We start from the raw sequence: 16,675 nt of genomic DNA on the forward strand, positions 1-16,675 counted from the left end.
AAAGAGGTTCAGTTTGTCAGGAGAGATAAAGTGGACATAAGGGTTTCCCTAGTGGCTCAGACGGTAAAGAATCTGCCTGCAATGGAGGAGAATGGGGTTGGATTCCTGAGTCAGGAAGATCCCCTGGAGAAGGAAATGGCAACTCACTCCAGTATTCTTGCCTGGAGAATACCACGGACACAGGAGCCTGGTGGGCTACGGTCCACAGGGTCCCAAAGAGGTAGACCCGACTGAGTGACTAACACACACATTACTATAATGGGTTGCTGTTGTTTAGTTGCTTTGTGACCGCCTGGACTCTAGCCCGCCAGGCTCCTCTGTCCCTGGGATGTCCCAGGCAAGAATATTGCAGTGGGTTGCCATTTCCTTCTCCAACTTTATTACTATAAGAGGCAGGACAACTTCATTGTGTGAATGACAGCTGCAAAAACGGTTCTGGGGAGCTCCGAAAAGGCAGAAAGGATCTCCTCTAGAGAATTCAGGAGAGGTTTAGGGGAGGGAGCAGATGGGAGGAGGAAGGAAACGATCTGCTGTAAGGACTGTAGGTGTCAGAACATGGAGAGTGAAGAAGAACAAGAAGGGGTGGATTCTGACACGGAGATCATATGAGCAGAAAAGAAGGACAAAGCCTTGTGCTACGGATCGTCACAGATCCTCTAAGGATGAACTTCCCAAGAGGGATTCTATGCCTTCAGAGCTTTGAGGAGATGTTTTTGGCAGTACTGCAGGGTGGAAGGCAGGAGACAGCTTGAGGGTTAAAGTAGTAAGCGAAGGGAGATGCAGGGAGGACCTGGAATATGGTCATGGCGCCCAGATGGATGGGTAGGGTCAGAGTCTTCATGGGGACAACATGAACCCCCGGCAATACCCTGCGTGTGAAGGACAGGAGAAGGGGGCAGATGGTATCAACATTTTAAGTGTGAGTAACTAGAAGGATGCAGTTCTCAGAGCCCAGGTTGCAGAGACGCTGAGGCAGCATCCTGAGGAAATCCTCTGAGTAGGGAGGTGATAGCAGACACCGGAAGATACAGCGCTGCGGCTCAAAGGGAGGCAGGGGTTACGCGCAGGGTCCCAGGGGCACACCCCCGCCAGCCACTGCCGCCGCCCACTCTCTGCCTCCCACCTGTATCTTCTGGTGACGAGGGTCCAGCGTGTCCTTCCGTGCTTGGTCAGAAAACCACTATAGCCTCCTGGAGGTGAACAGACGCCCGGCAGCGTACTATGCAAATAAGGGAGGGAGGAAATTGAAAGAAGAGCTGATAGGTTGGAGCCTGTAATACAGACTGAAGTCAGAAAGAGAAAACCAAATATTGTATAGTAGTGTATACATGTGGAATCGAGAAAAATGGGACTGATGAACCTATTTGCGGGGCAGGAATAGAGACACAGAAAGAGAATGGGTTTGCAGATGTCGTGAGGGAATGGGAGGGTGGGAGCTGAGACAGTAGCAATGAAACATACATTACCATATGCAAAAGAGCTAATGGGAGGTTTCGGGTATAACACAGGGGACTCAACCCGGTGCTCTGTGACGACCTAGAGGGGGTGGGGAGAGGTCCAGGAGGGAGGGGACGGATGTATCCCTACTGGTTCACGACGCTGTTGTATGGTAGAAACCAATACAACATTGTGAAGCAATAATCCTCGTTAAAAACAAATTTTAAAAAATAAGAAAAAAAAAAAAAGATGACTGAGCCAGGCCACTGGTGCCATTTCCCAGTTAGCACTCTTGGGGTCTAAGGAGACTGGATCTCTAACACGAGGCAGTTTATGGGCCATTTATTTCAGCTGATTTAGTTTGCATCGTAGGGAACTTGGAAGAATAGTGGGATGGAGCTATTTTAGAATAGGGAAAATTGGTCCTCTCACTTCTTCTCTTCACCCAAATCTGCCTTCTCATTTCCCCATCAGCCAGACAGCACCTGTTGGACTGACGAAAGGAATTCCCATGAAGGTGTGATTTTGAGACAAGACCTAGGGAAGTGTTTGGCACAGACTAGGTAGGTGCTCAATAATACCCATTGAGTAAATGAATGTATCAAGGCTTAATCAGCCTAGAGGATATTTGCATTTTAAAAAGAGGTAAGATGAATCCCTAATGAGAATCTCTCACAATCTGCCTATCACCGTTTCTCACTGGGGGAGCTATTGGCATTTCTGATAGGGAAAGTCTTTTTGAGTGGCTAGTTTTTTTCTTGAAGGTTCTGTGGATTGCTGGAAGTTTAGCATCCTGCCTTTGGAGTAGTAAATACAGCATTCTGTGCCCATCAGGCTCCTCTGTCCATGGGATTTTCCAGGCAAGAATACTGGAGTGGGTTGCCATTTACTTCTCCAGGGGATCTTCCTGACCCAGGGATTGAACCTGTGTCTCCTGTGTTTGCTGCATCAGCAGGCAGATTCTTTGCCACTGCGCCACCTGGGGAGGCCCTTGTTCCCAAACCAAGCCTCCTGCCATGCTGCACACTCCCTCCCCTGTACTGTTTGGGCTTTTCTGCCAGTCTTAGATCACAGCATCCCAAATTCTGAAAGCTCTGTTTTAAAATAATGAGGCAAAATTATTTTTGCCTCATTATTAAATGAGTCGACTACAGTCTCTTCTTTCTCCACCCTTTCATGACCAACTCAACTAACACTCATTTTTTCATTTTCTTAATGATTTGAACACCTCCCTAAAAACACTCACTTTTGAGGCTTCCTTGGTACCAAGAAGGCTGCAGGCTCATCTTTCTGCATGCCCTTCTGTCCTGCAAGCTGTGTTCCAGCTACATGGACTCCGATCAAGAAACCATGCGCCCTTGTCTTCAGGCCTTTGCATATGCTCTTCTCTCTACCTAAAAACTTCTTCCCCCTTCTTCTCTTCGTATCATCTTAATAATTTATGATTATTCTCAGGTCTTTGCTGGGACACTCAGTGCTGGAGCCCCTTCTGTAGGTTCCATGGCACTGTGTGTTCTTTTATCATTACTCTTTCTACCATCACCCGTCTGGGATTTTGCCATTTACTTTTTTACTAGACTGTAAGCATCATGTGTAAGCATCTGTGAAGAAAGCTGACAGCCGAAAAATTGATGCTTTTGAACTGTGGTGTTGGAGAAGACTCTTGGGAGTCCTTTGGACTGCAAGGAGATCCAACCAGTCCATCCTAGAGGAGATCAGTCCTGGATGTTCACTGGAAGGTCTGATGCTGAAGCTGAAACTCTAGTACTTCGGCCACCTGATGTGAAGAGCTGACTCATTTGAAAAGACCCTGATGCTGGGAAAGATTGAGGGCAGGAGGAGAAGGGGACGACAGAGGATGAGATGGTTGGATGGCATCACCGACTCAATGGACATAAGTTTGAGTAGACTCCGGGAGTTGGTGATGGTCAGGGAGGCCTGGCGTGCTGCGATTTATGGGGTTGCAAAGAGTCAGACAGGACTGGGTGACTGAACTGAACTGATGCATCATGAGGGCAGAACACTTCTGGAGTTTTCATTGTCTCCCAACATCTGATACATTGTCTAGATTAAGCAGGGAGTTGCTAAACTGTGGTCATCTGTGGTTATCTCTTAGCTAGTTTATTTTCTTGAGGGCATTGTTCATCTGACCATTAGACTATGGTATAAATCTTGATGTTCCAGCTTCCGTAATTCTAATCACCAAGCTTTGCATAAGATAAAAATCTCAGAAAATTTAAAAAATAATTTGAAATCAACAAAATAGTGCAATGTCATATGTGGTATACATTTGAAACTTTAAGATAAACTTAACTAAGAAAATAATCTTTTGTCATATTTGGGCTATATGTTTGAAAAGTGTTATCAGTTAAAATATGTGGCACACGGAAAGACAGAAATAGCTGGGTTTTTTTTTTTTTGTTGCTGCTGTTTATTAAGAAATACTAAAATTGATCTAAAGCACATTTATAATTTTAATTAAGGTCTCTGATTTTTACTGCAATTTTGCAGTTTTAAAAATACAAACCCTTATTCAATGTGTAATTTCTTTTCCAAATAAATATTTGTGTGCATCACTGGTCAATAAACTATTTTTCAAAATTGAGACTGGTAATTCTCACTCTTACACGTGTCTGATAATTAAATTTACTGGGAAATTTCTAAGGGCTTCCCTGATGGATTAGACAGTAAAGAACCTGCCTGCAATGCAGGAGACCTGGGTTTGAACCCTGGGTCAGAAAGGTCCCCTGGAGGAGGAAATGGCAACCAACTCTAGTATTCCTGCCTGAAAAATCCTATGAACAGAGGAGCCTGGCGGGCTACAGTCCATGAGGTCACAAAGACTCAGATACAACTAAATGAAATTTTCTAGCGATATATATTTCTGGACTTTAGCCTTGGGGATTTTAATATATCTCATCAGATATTTCTAATAATCAGGGAGAATTTAAACTCAATTCTCATGTCTTTTTGCAAAGTACTTTCCCCTAATTTTATACCTAAAGAAATTTCTGTTAATGAGTTGACATTTCCCATTAATTTTTAGGAACAAAAACAGATGTGAAATCATACATTTCTAAAAGTCCCTGGATATGATAATTTACTCTTATAAGCTTCAATACTTACCATCTCACTTAGATTTTAATTTCTTCTAAAATCTGTCATCCACTTGCGTATTAGAATCTGAAGCACAACTCTAGTGTTACTAAAATTTTATAAATAGTCGCACCTACTTGTTATGAGTTAAATTATGTCTCTTAAAAGAAGACATATTGAAGTCTTAACCCCAGCACATCAGAATGTGACTTTATTTGGAAACAAGGTCTTTGCGGGTTTAACCAAGTTGAGGTCATTAGCGTGAGTCCTAATATAATTGTTGCTGTTGCTTAGTTGCTAAGCTGTTTCTGACTCTTGCAACCCCATGGACGGTAGGTCACCAGGCTCCTCTGTCCATGGGATTTCTCAGGCAAGAATACTGGAGTGGGTTGCCATTTCCTTCTTCAGGGGATCTTCCCAACCCAGGGATCAAACCCGCCTTTCCTGCATTGGCAGGCGGATTCTTTACCACTGAGCCACCAGGAAAGCCCTAAAGCTATGCTATGGCTAAGCTATTGCTGTGTCTTTCCTACATTTGTAATTTAAAGGAATACTAAATTTCAGTTAGATATTAATGAGGGTGGACACAGAATTTATTCCCAGCCATGACTAAGAACCTTCTGAATTCTATCCACCGACCATTTGGGAATTGGTAGGTCCCATGTAAAGAACTCACAGAAAGCAAAGGTTCTCTGACATTTACAAAATTGCTTCTATTTCCCATTTGACAGAGTTGGGCTCTATTTGTGTGCTAGGTCTGTGAGTGCCTCTCAGCATGTTGCTTCTGGTTTGTCTCCTGGAACTTCAGAAGAAAGTTAGAGACCACATATCACAGGCTCAGCAGCTAAGGCTCAGTGTACGATTTAACATTAACAATCAGCATTTACATGAGATTTGAAAGAAGGAAGTGGAGCAGAAGCCGTGTGGCTGCTCTTCTTGCTGGCAAGCACAGATGTGGATGGAGCTGGGTCTTTGCAGTCATCTTTCTCTAGCTCCAGGGTCCATCTAGTAAAATCCACACTAGATTCCTGAGTGCCAAGATGTAGGGTCCCGGTACGTATCAGTGTTATACATCCTAGCAAACGTGGCGTGGTTCTGGAGCTGGCAACAGAAGTAACACCCGATTTGTCTGTTTTCACATTGTGGGGTGGCAGTGTGGGTTCCTGATCACAGGAGAGGCAGCAGGTCCCTAAGTGCTTGGGCTTGGCTGGATGGCTCTGAAGCCATTACTGACAGCTCAAAATGGAGTGTTTCCTCAGTCTTTGGCACACAGATGCAATGGACACAATGCCCTTTCTGCTTTAACTAGCTAGAGTGAATTTTGTGATCTGCAACTGAACTCTGACTCACAGACACTACAGTTTATATTCCCTTCCATAAAAGATCTGTGTTCTGGAGAACTACTTCTGTCAGAATAGAAGTTTTTCAAATATTCTTCCCTGAAATCTAGAATTCCAACTTCAAACACATCAGGGGCAAAATGCTGAACTGCCCACTGTTCTCTGATCAAAAATAAACATACTCAAATTCGTATCATTTAAAGTACTACAGAAAATACAAAGACCTGTCCAAGAGTTTGCTTATTCAGTTAGTTATAATCACTTTTTAAAGAGGCGGTCAGTTCATGCCCAGTAAACAAAAAGTACTGAATTGCTAGAGTAAAACATATGCCGAAGTTATGTACCTATTTCTCTGTAAATGTACTTTAATCGGCCTGCTTGTTAAACCACTTGAGGATAAAGGCAATTTCTTTTCTAGGATTTAATATTTAAACTTCAAACTGAGCCAGGTGCTATGCTAGCGTGATAACCTCCTTTGGTTAGGAAATACCACGAGGGGGAAACTAGATGCTCTGTTATTCTGGAGGTCAGAAAGGAAATTGCAAATTATCTTTGAAAAGTTTTACTAACAAAATAAACTTGAACATCACCTCAACGACCTCAATGACTTAGGCAAAATGAAACAAAAAGCAGGAAAATTAACAGGTGTGACAAAGGTCTGCAGGTCCTAAACCGCTCACAAGTGAGAATTCACTGAAATTCCTAGATTGTATTAGCCATGTTTCTTCTTATGTGATAAATATGTGTGCCTTTGTTGTTCAGTCTCTAAATTGTGTCCGACTTTTGTAAGAATATATACATACAAAACCCACAGGGGAAAATGTCCTCCCTTCATTGTAATTCTGGGATAGAGAGAAGGCAATCTTTTGGAAGTTAGAACTTTCAATACAGGGAATGTACTAGTATTTCTTACTTTTACTATTATGTAAGAATACAGAATATGATTTTGTACCTAATCTCTCTGAACACACATTTAAGTCTCTGGAAGCTGAAGGCAAACCTACATTAGGTGGATAACTGTTACTTTATCAAAACCCATTTGGCAAGCCTCTTCCAGAGTCAAGTACATCTCAGTCCTGTCCGACTCATTGCGACCACCATGGACTGCAGTTCGCCAGGCTCCGCTACCCATGGGATTCTCCAGGCAAGAATACTGGAGTGGATTGCCATGCCCTCCTCCAGGAGATCTTTCTGACCAGGGTCTCCTGAACTGCAGGCGGACTCTTTACCGTTTAAACCACCAGAGAAGCCAAACCCTTTACTTATGCTCAATTCCCTCAACAAACAGAAAACAAACGTATCTAAAAACCAATCCGAGTATAAGAAGTAAAGCATTAAGAAATGCAGATCTAGAAAGCGAACACTGTTTGCCAGCTTAATAACCTCTGAAAACCCCATTTTACTGTTGCGCTGCATGTCGCCTTTCTGTAATCTTTTTTAAAGTGAAAAAAACCTTAAAACGATTACATATGCTCATTACCTTTAATACTAGGCGATGTCTTAAAACATCAACTTTGTGAACTTTAAGCTTGAGCTGTAGGTGGGTGATTTGAAGCGTAACGTGGCTTTAACAAAAAAAATTAAACTTTGTAAAATACATTAGAGAAACTCTCTGGGCCCCCTTCTGCAGTCTCAGAATACAGGTGTGTCCCCAGGTCACTGCCGCGCTCGGGCGGCGGGAGCCCGGGGAGGTAGGCGCGGCCGCCGCCTCCATGTTGCGGTCGAAGGAGAATCGGGACAAAGCCCGCGTCTCCAGGAAAGGTGTCCCCGCCTCAGGTCTCCCTGCACCCGCAGATCGCAGATCCAGAAACGCGCTGGGGCCTGTGTGCGATCGCAAGAGAAACGGAACAGCAGCCCGCTTCCCACCGGCCGCCCGGCCCCAACGGAGCCGCAGGGTCCCCGCTCGCCGCCGCCTGCCCGGCCGTCTCCCACCTCGGCGCACAAAAGAGGGATCGCCGGGCGGGCCGGCCCTCCCCCGGCGGAAGCGGGCAGGTCGAGGCGCGGGCCGGGCGCCCGCCGCCGCCCCGGCCAGCCCGGGGCTCCGTGCCGCCGGCTCCCCGCACTTACCAGGAGAAGCAGCAGCGCGCCCTCCGCGCCCCGCGCCATCGCGCCTCCGCCGCCGGCTCCCCGCGTCCCCGCACGCGCGCGCCGGCTCCTCCCCGGCGCCCCCGCCCCAAGGGTCCCCTCCCAGGCGGCGGCCGCACCGCCCTGCCCAGCGGGGCGGCTCCAGGTGTGGCCTCCGCGAGAAAATGGAGCCCGGAGCCAGGCCGAGCGGCTGGGGCCGGGGTGGGAATGGCGCGGAGGAGGGAGGCGCCCGGGGGACGCCCGCCCCCCGCCGCACGCGCACCTGGAGCCGTGACGGCCCCCGGGCTGGGGACTCCGAGCGGCCGGCCCCGCCCCGCCGCCTCCCTCCGCGAGCCCCTCTCCGCCCAGGGCGGCCGGCTCTCTGCGCCCCGGGCCGCCGCGGGGACCGTGCGCTGGGTGGCCGCGCGCGGGGCCCAGGTGGCGCCGAGGAGAAGGACGAGCGACGCGCGGACCCGTGTCCTCCCCGCGTCCTCCGCGCGGCCTGCTGGCCGGCGCCAGCTCCCCGGGAGCGAAGGTTCTGGAGCCGGATTCCGGGGGTGGTCTCCGTGAAGGCGTCTCACCTCCTTCCCACGGCCCCTTCCCACAGGTTTGCCGCTTGTCTGACTCCGGGAGAAACAGTTATTAGAAGAATCACAAAGGATCCCAAGGAACGGTTGTTGTTTTTTTTTTTTTAAACCCCTTGTTAACTAACCTCGACTGGGAGAAAAGTCTAGAAGGGTTAAGGGAGAGACTTACTCTTCCCTATATTTACAAAATGACAAAGCGTCACTAGGGGTCAGAATCCTCTAGCCCATAGTTATTTAGCTGTGTGACCTGGAGAATAGATACCACCCACCGCAGAGAGGGGACGGACTACCCTCATAGCTCAGTCGGTTAAAGAATCTGCCTGCAATGCAGGAGCCCTGGGTTCGATCCCTGAGTCGGGAAGGTCCGCCTGGAGAAGGAAATGGCAACCCACTCCAGCATTCTTACCTGGGAAATTTCATGGACAGAGGACCCTGGTGGGCTAAAGCCCATGGGGTCGCAAGAGTTGGACACGACTTGGCTACTCGACCACCAGCAAACAGGGCTGCTATGAAGATTAAATCAGAAAAGTCTTTATGATGTATTCTGTAGTGTCTAGTGCCTAGCGCACCGGGTTCAACTAAGAGTGATAGTGTGATTACTTTTGCAAGCGTAAATATTAAGTTGACGTTTTCTTGAAAAACAGAAGCTCTGGAATAAGCACCAGATTAGGAGACTTATAAGAAAGGCTAATTATTGACACTGACCTATTGGAAGAGCCTGTAATAGTATAAAGGGTTGATCTACTAGAAGGAGATGTTTGGCATCAAAGTTGATCGACAAGGCAGAGTTCCCTTTGTGATTAAATGTGCCTCCCTCTCTCTTCCCCAGTGTCTCCTACTCTTCTTCATTTCTCATCTGGCCACTTTTCAAGATCCAGTACAATGGCCTTAATCCCTTTCTTCCTCAGCTGCCGAGGACCACTCCCTCTTTGAGCTGAGAACCACCTTTTACTTTGTTTGTTTAGGGATTAACTGGCCAGTAACTTTTCTGATAGTGTTACTTAACTGTCAGTAGCTAAACAGAGGACTGAATGTCTAGGAGTGTCTGCTTAATTTTTCACTCTGTTTGCAGTGCCTAGAACAGTGCTGAGTACCATGATAGCCTCTCAATAAATACTGGTCACATAGTTGAGTCAGGAGGGAAGAATGTCTTCTAGTTTCCACACCTTTTTCTCTGAATTACTGTGGATGGTAACCTTGGTGATAATTCTCATTCCCCATCATTGCTGGGAGGATTCCTAATTAAACGAGGCAGACTTGACCAAAACACTCTCAAATCATCCCTGGAAACTATACATAAGCCCTACCCAAAATGAGTGCTCTTGTAACTGAGTCCTATAGGCAAGTATTTATGCCTCATTATCTAGAATTTGATCTCTGTTCAGTAATGAAGATAATTGTAGCTTCCAGAATGAGAAAAGCTAATGCAAATTGTATTTCTGTTGGATTATTTACTCTCCGCTGGAGGCTGTCAAAGGCAGTTTAAGGATAATGTTCCTCTGTGAGACATGTTTTGCAAGGCTTTGAGAGAAGATGTACAATCCGGTGCCATTGGATGACGTTCTTGAATTAGCTCCTCTTTAAAAACCTATGACTGAAACCTATGACTCAGTGAGCTGAAGGCACTTGGAAGTTAGATCATACACAGCTCATTCTCTCACTCCTGACTTCTTTCTGCTGGCACGAGAGTCAATCTATTTCATAAATCTCTTTGTACAACATCAGATGCCATTACCAATGACGTGCTGATTGCCTTAAAATGAATGAACAAGATGTGAAAGATTACTTACAGGTTTTTCTTCCTCTAAATTAGTTGAACGTTATGGTAAATATACTTTTCTTAAGACTTAATTTTCTTAAGACATATTTGCAATACATCAGTTAAAAACTGTACCTTGTGCAAATAATTGGCTTTAGCATTTATATATATTCAAAATATCTGTGTTATATTTCCCAGCATATTTTGTCTCACATGTACACATAGGTGATTAGCTTATTAGAATCATTTCTTAGTATTATCTAAAACAAAAATGTTATTTAAAAAAAAGACTTCATAAAGACCAACAAAAATTAACATGTCCCCTTTCTACCATCACCTCTTCCTTACTCCCCACCCACTCCAGCATTAAAAAAATCACTTTATAAATCATCATGGTATAAATGGCTAATGGTTTGATAGATGACTGACTCATTAATTCCATTGAAAATCCCAATGAGTGTATGTATTAGAATTAACGTCTTAGAGGTACATGCTGAATCTGGTGCTATCCTACAACATGCCTCAGAAGCAAAGAACAGAAATATGTGGCTGTTCCAACATAAGAAATGGTTATCATGGATGGGAGGCTTACTCATATGACATTGATTAATAAACGGTATGTGTAACAGGGAATATAGCCAATATTTTATAATAGCTATAAATGGAGCATAGCCTTTAAAAATTATGAATCACTGTAGGGTATACCTGTAACATATAATACATCAACTGTACTTCAGTTAAAAAAAAATAAAAGGTTACTTGGATACAGGGAAAATTTATGACATGCATCTAGATAAATAAAGTAAGAAAGGTGAAAAAAGGAGGAGGTGGTTTTCTGGTTTAGTTATACTCATCTGTTTCTTCATTTATTCAACACTGAGTTTGTTTGCCAAGCATTTAATTTGCATTTTATTGGCAATACAAATAAGTAATCCAAGAAACAAAAATGGATGCTTATGAAATAGTATAGCTATAACTAACATAAACTTATCGATGCAGTGGTAGAACTCTTTGCATGGTATGAAGCAAACAGAGGGAAGAGAGTAATGAACTCACGCTTTGGACGGTGAGCTTGGGGTGGAGTGGTGTGGTGAGCTGGTTCTTAAAGGATGAATAATTGTAAAGGAGACATGACACCAGTCAGGATAGAGTCACTCAAAGCATAAATGCCGCTGGTGAAGAGTCGGGGATTCGTGAAGAGTCAAGAGTTTCAGATTTATCTGAAAAAAAAAAAAAAAAAATTTTTTTTTTTTATTACATTGACAAAATTGAATTTGAGATATTAGAGCAGTGTCCAATGAGAAAAGTCTCGCAAGTAGTTTGAAATGAGAATACAACTACAGGTCGATTTAGGAGGCAGAAAAAGTTGCCTAATTTTCTTTCTCTTTGGCTGTTGTTTCTCAATATATTTCTTATTCTTTGCCTACCTGCTAAATGCTTACGCCTCTTGAATTCTTTCCTTTCCGTCTTTTCTTACTTGGTACCCAGCATGACTCTGTAGCCATTCCCATTATGCAAATCCTTCACAGCCTTCTCTCCTGAGCTTCAAACATGGGACATTACCATTTGGATATCTCATAGGGATCTCAAACTATCATCCTGACTTTGTGAAAGTCGCTCATTCATGTCTAACTCTTTGCGACCCTATGGACTATACAGTCCATGGAATTTTCCAGGCAAGAATACCAGAGTGGGTTGTCATGCCGTTCTCCAGGGTATCTTCCCAACCCAGGGATCGAACCCAAGTCTCACCCATTGCAAGCAGATTCTTTTCCAGCGGAGCCACCAGGGAAGCCCTAACAGAATGCTGACAAACAGCATACTGTTTGTCTCAAACAGCGTACTGATAAAAAAGATTTCCCCATCCCTCTACACCTCTCCAGCTCAAGCTTGCTGCTTCCTCCTGTGCTTGGTCAACTTGACCACTCAAGCCAGGCACCTGAGAGTCATTCTCAATTCTTCTTGTTGTATTCTCTGCAATTGCTGTACTTTTATTCTCTGTGGCTCTGTTCAAGATGATTCACACAATGTGCATCGCAGCGTCACACTGTGACGTATGGTTAATTCATTCCTGTCTGCTGCTGTGATGCCTCTTCTTTCCCAAGATGGTTACTTCTTTAAGAGCAGAGGCAATATCATATCCGTAATGGGCCCAGACTTCCGTATCCAGCACATATAAGATGATCAATAAAGAGTTGTTGAACCAAGTTCACATGGAAGGGATTAATTACAAGTGAAAAAGGAGCATTACAGGGGCAGGTATTTGAATATATCCACTCCGGGTGTATTAATAGTGGATCTGGCCAGAAAACAGTCTGGGATTGTGTGGGCGGGAGTTATGCACATGCATACAGGCATGCAAACATACATGCAGGTGTGTTGGTGGATGTTTGTGTGTTTCCCCCAAGGAAACTACAGTCCAGGAGCAGGAGAGGAATGGCAGATGGTGGGTGTGAGTCAGAGTTTCAGAGTGGCCTGACTGATAGAGGTGTAAGTGTCAGGGATGTGGTGTCTCCAGGGTTGAGTGTGGCAGGAGGGGTTTGGACAGAGCAAAGCTGAAGTTCAGGCACAGGTTGAGAAGAGAATGTGTTAGCTGGGGGTGGAGAAATGGCAAGGGATTGTCCACCCACCTAATCCTGGAGGAGTGTGGTCCTTTTCCCCAGAAGCCAAAGCAGGAGTGACATCACAGACATTAGATGTCTGGGTGTTGAAATTTTCATGGCTTAGCTGGACCGAGAACCTTAGGCAGTGAGAGGGGAGAACTGGGTGACTTGCAGGTGGGGGATGATCTCTTAATAACAGGGTGGGAAAAAAGCTTTGCTGCCTTTCTGAGCTGGGACTTGCAGAGTAATAATCAAAGCCCAGCGGACTGCAAGCCCCATAGTCTACTGTAGAGAAACCAACGCGTCCTTCGTGAACAGTCACCACTCTGTGTGGCAGCAACAGTCAGCCCTGGGAACACAGCCACAGACGCCAACACCCTGCCCGAGAGATAGAGCCGCAGGTGGTGAGTCATGGGCTGTAGCTGAGCTGTTTGCCGCAGGCTCCTCCTGTGAGTCAGTAGATGAGGACTGACTCCTTGCATGCAAAGTTCTGAACTGGGATGACTTCAGGAAATTGTCAGCGGTGTTTGTGGACCAGAGAATTAGAGGAAGACACAACAGTGGCAAAATGAAGACTTGACTCAGCAGAGAAAACAAAGTTGTGTGTTTTGGGGTCTAAGTAGAGTGCTGAACCGACATCATAAGAGATTTTTTTTGAAATACATCACACACTAGTTTTACAAGGTGATGAGACTATAATAGTCCTAAATTGAGGTGTGTCCAAAACAGGGATTGTCTAGAAAACCTTGGCAAGGTCTTGATGGCCCATTAGAATGCCTCACCCTCCTAAGATCTGAATTCCCTTAGCTGAAGGCTCCCTTGACTGCTCTGTGCATATTCCTGGGAGGGTGGCCTGCTGATCCTTCTCAATCATTTACATCATAGCCTGACACCACAGTCACACCAGGCAAGCTCCACCTGAGAGCCCTTGTCCTCTCTGTTCCTTTTCTCGAGGAGGTTCTGTTCCAGCCACATACAAGGGTTACTCCTTCTCTCTTCACTTCTCCTCAAATATTCGTTTCTCAGTGACATCTTCTTCGGCTACCCGTATAAAAATTATAATAAAACTCCCACCCCCAAAGCTCCCCACCCACTTCTCTTACTTTATTTTTCTTCTTTGCACATTGCAACTTAAAAGGCTGTGCATTTACTTATTTATTACCTGTCACCATTCATTAGAATGTAAACTTCCTGAAGGCTGAGGTCTTTATCTGTGAACTGCTATGGATTCTGGTGGGGACTTCCCTGGTGGTCCAGTGGCTAAGACTCGTTACTTCCAATGCAGGCAGCCTGGGTTCGGTCCCTGGTTGGGAAACAGAGCCCACATGCTGCAACTAAGACTCAGCACAGCCAAATTGATGGGATGGTTGGATGGCACCACCGACTCAGTGGACGTGACTTTTGAGTGAACTCTGGGAGTTGGTGATGGACAGGGAGGCCTGGCATGCTGCAGCCCATGGGGTCGCAAAGAGTCGGACACGACTGAGCGACTGAACTGAACTGATGGTTCTGGTGCCCCAGATGGTAAAGAATCTGCCTGCAATGCAAGAGACCTGGGTTCGATTCCCGGCTGGGGAAGATTTCCTGGAGAAGGGAATGGCCACCCACTCTAGTATTCTTGCCTGGAGAATTCCATAGACCTAGGAGCCTGGTGGGCTACAGTCCATGGGATTGCAAAGAGTCAGACATGACTGAGTGACTAACACACAGAAAACTTAGATCACCTAAACAGTGCTTGATCAATTATAAGTCTTTGGTTTATTCTAGTTGAATGTGTGAATGAAAGAATAGCAAATATATTTTCAAGGTTATTTTGGAAGAAAGGATATGTGTGTGTGTGTGTGTGTGAGTGTACGTGTAAAATGAAAAGAGACTAATATTCCTGGAAGGATGTAAATCTCACCAAACTGAGGTGGGGGTGTACTGGAAGGTCTCCAATACCATGGACAACCTCTCCCTACCATGCAAAGTTATCCCGGACAAGCTTGCTAAGGCTTCTTGAACCATGTCAAGTTGGAGGAGTTCAGAGGCCAGTGGAGAGTGTTTCTGTGTTCTTCCTCTTCTTCGAGACTCCCTTCCTTACAGGAGGGACAAAGTGCCAAACCATAAACCACATGGAAAATCCCTTTTCCCTCTGGAGATGAACAAAGCTAGCATTCATTTCCAGAGCTGGCACTTGGGAATGTTGATTTTATCTCCTCACCTACGTTTTCTGAAAAAAATCTCAGAATAAATCTCTAGCTTTGATTTCACCTTAGGGTTTGTTTATAAGAATTCTTGGAAAGATAAGGGAAGTGGCTGGAGAAGAAGGGGGGAGAGTTTGGTTGGTAATAGCACTGAAGTGGTGTCCATCGCCTGTGAGATATGAGCTGTAGGGCTTATGGGCAGTACAGGAGTGTTTACTGAGAGTGTCAGACATGTTGACCCAAATGTGACTAATGAGCCTCCGAGGGAAGACCCACCAGAAAAAAAACCCTCAGGAGACAGAAAAGAATACTGGTTTCTCAGCATACTTCAGTCATTCACACGTGGACAAGTAACATTCTTGCATATCAAGAAAAAATGAGAAGGAAGTGATATAATGGCTTTGGAAAAGGTGGATGTAAAATACTGGCTTTGAAGATCTTTTCAAAGCGGTCCAATGGATGATTATAAATACTTTAGCAGAGAGCAGAATTTCAAAAATAAACAACAATTTCCATGTTAAAGAGAAAGCAAGGATTTAGAGAAATTAACTCATTTTGATTTACTTTCCGAACTAACCTTGTTGGTGTGACTTGTTAAGTATCAAGTTCTGAAATCTGTGATTGATTTACTTGTTATAAAATGATTAGAGCACATTTAAAGTTATTTAGTAATGATGTTATTTACTTGCATTTTTGACATCCCCTCAGGTGGAAAAGGAGGCTTGATTCCAGTGGGGGAGGCAAACGGTGCCCGAGGGTGAACTTATCCAAGGGAGGGTGTGACCTTGTGAAGGTCATTTGTCACAGTTACACAGAATATTGGGAACCACTGCTCTGCAGAGCATGTTAGGATATTGTTATTCTTGAATCCCGGATTTGATATTATGACTGCAAATTGTTTTTAATGCAGTAACTTTATAACAAAAATGACTGAAAGTTTCTTAATATGATAAATAATAGCTTAATTAACTCACTTACATCTATATGTGCCCAGGGAATTGGAAAGTTGAAGCGGTCCTTTAGCTATCATAACAGAAGAAAACAAAAATGTCCCTGGTGCCTGAGCATTTTAGAAAAGTGTTCTTAAAGCTGTTTTGCTTGAACTGTACATTTTTGTTTTGTTTTGTTTTTGCAGTGGACTTAGTTTGAGTTTCAGACTTCCCTGGTGGCTCAGACGATAAAGAATCTTCCTGCAATGCAGGAGATCCAGGTTCGAATCCTGGGTTGGGAAGATCCCCTGGAGAAGGGAATGGCTACCCACTCCAGTATTCTTGCCTGGAGAATTCCATGGACCCTTGTAGGCTACAGTCCGTGGGGTCGCAGGGAGTTAGATGTGACTCATTTAGTTTGGGTTTTATCACCTTCTCTAGCTCCCATTTAGGGATTTTATTAGATAGAAATGTGTTCAAACATTATCAAACCAGTTAAGCAAAATTTAGTTACAAAAAAGGCAATAGTAAAGAATTTCCTCCTGATATTTTAAATGACCACAGTGACCCTTACCAGCTTGTCTGAGAACATTTGTGGTTAAAGATTTTTTAAAAAAACATAATATTTATTATGAACATTACTGTATGCCCTTGAAAGCAGACTTCTTATTTTA

General features: G+C 44.6%; 1 protein-coding gene across 1 annotated transcript in view; it reads right to left on the minus strand.

Annotated features, from left to right (window-relative positions):
* DSG2 (desmoglein 2) overlaps positions 1 to 8,108 on the minus strand; it is a 53,101-nt gene extending 44,993 nt beyond the window's left edge. The window contains exon 1 of the mRNA XM_043888768.1: positions 7,941 to 8,108. Coding sequence (XP_043744703.1) covers positions 7,941 to 7,979 — 39 coding nt within the window. The 5' untranslated portion in view covers positions 7,980 to 8,108. The remainder of the gene's footprint in view (positions 1 to 7,940) is intronic.
* Between the last annotated feature and the right edge of the window lie 8,567 nt (positions 8,109 to 16,675).

The sequence above is a fragment of the Cervus elaphus genome, chromosome 27 (genome assembly GCF_910594005.1).
Source record: "Cervus elaphus chromosome 27, mCerEla1.1, whole genome shotgun sequence".
Lineage (NCBI taxonomy): Eukaryota > Metazoa > Chordata > Mammalia > Artiodactyla > Cervidae > Cervus > Cervus elaphus.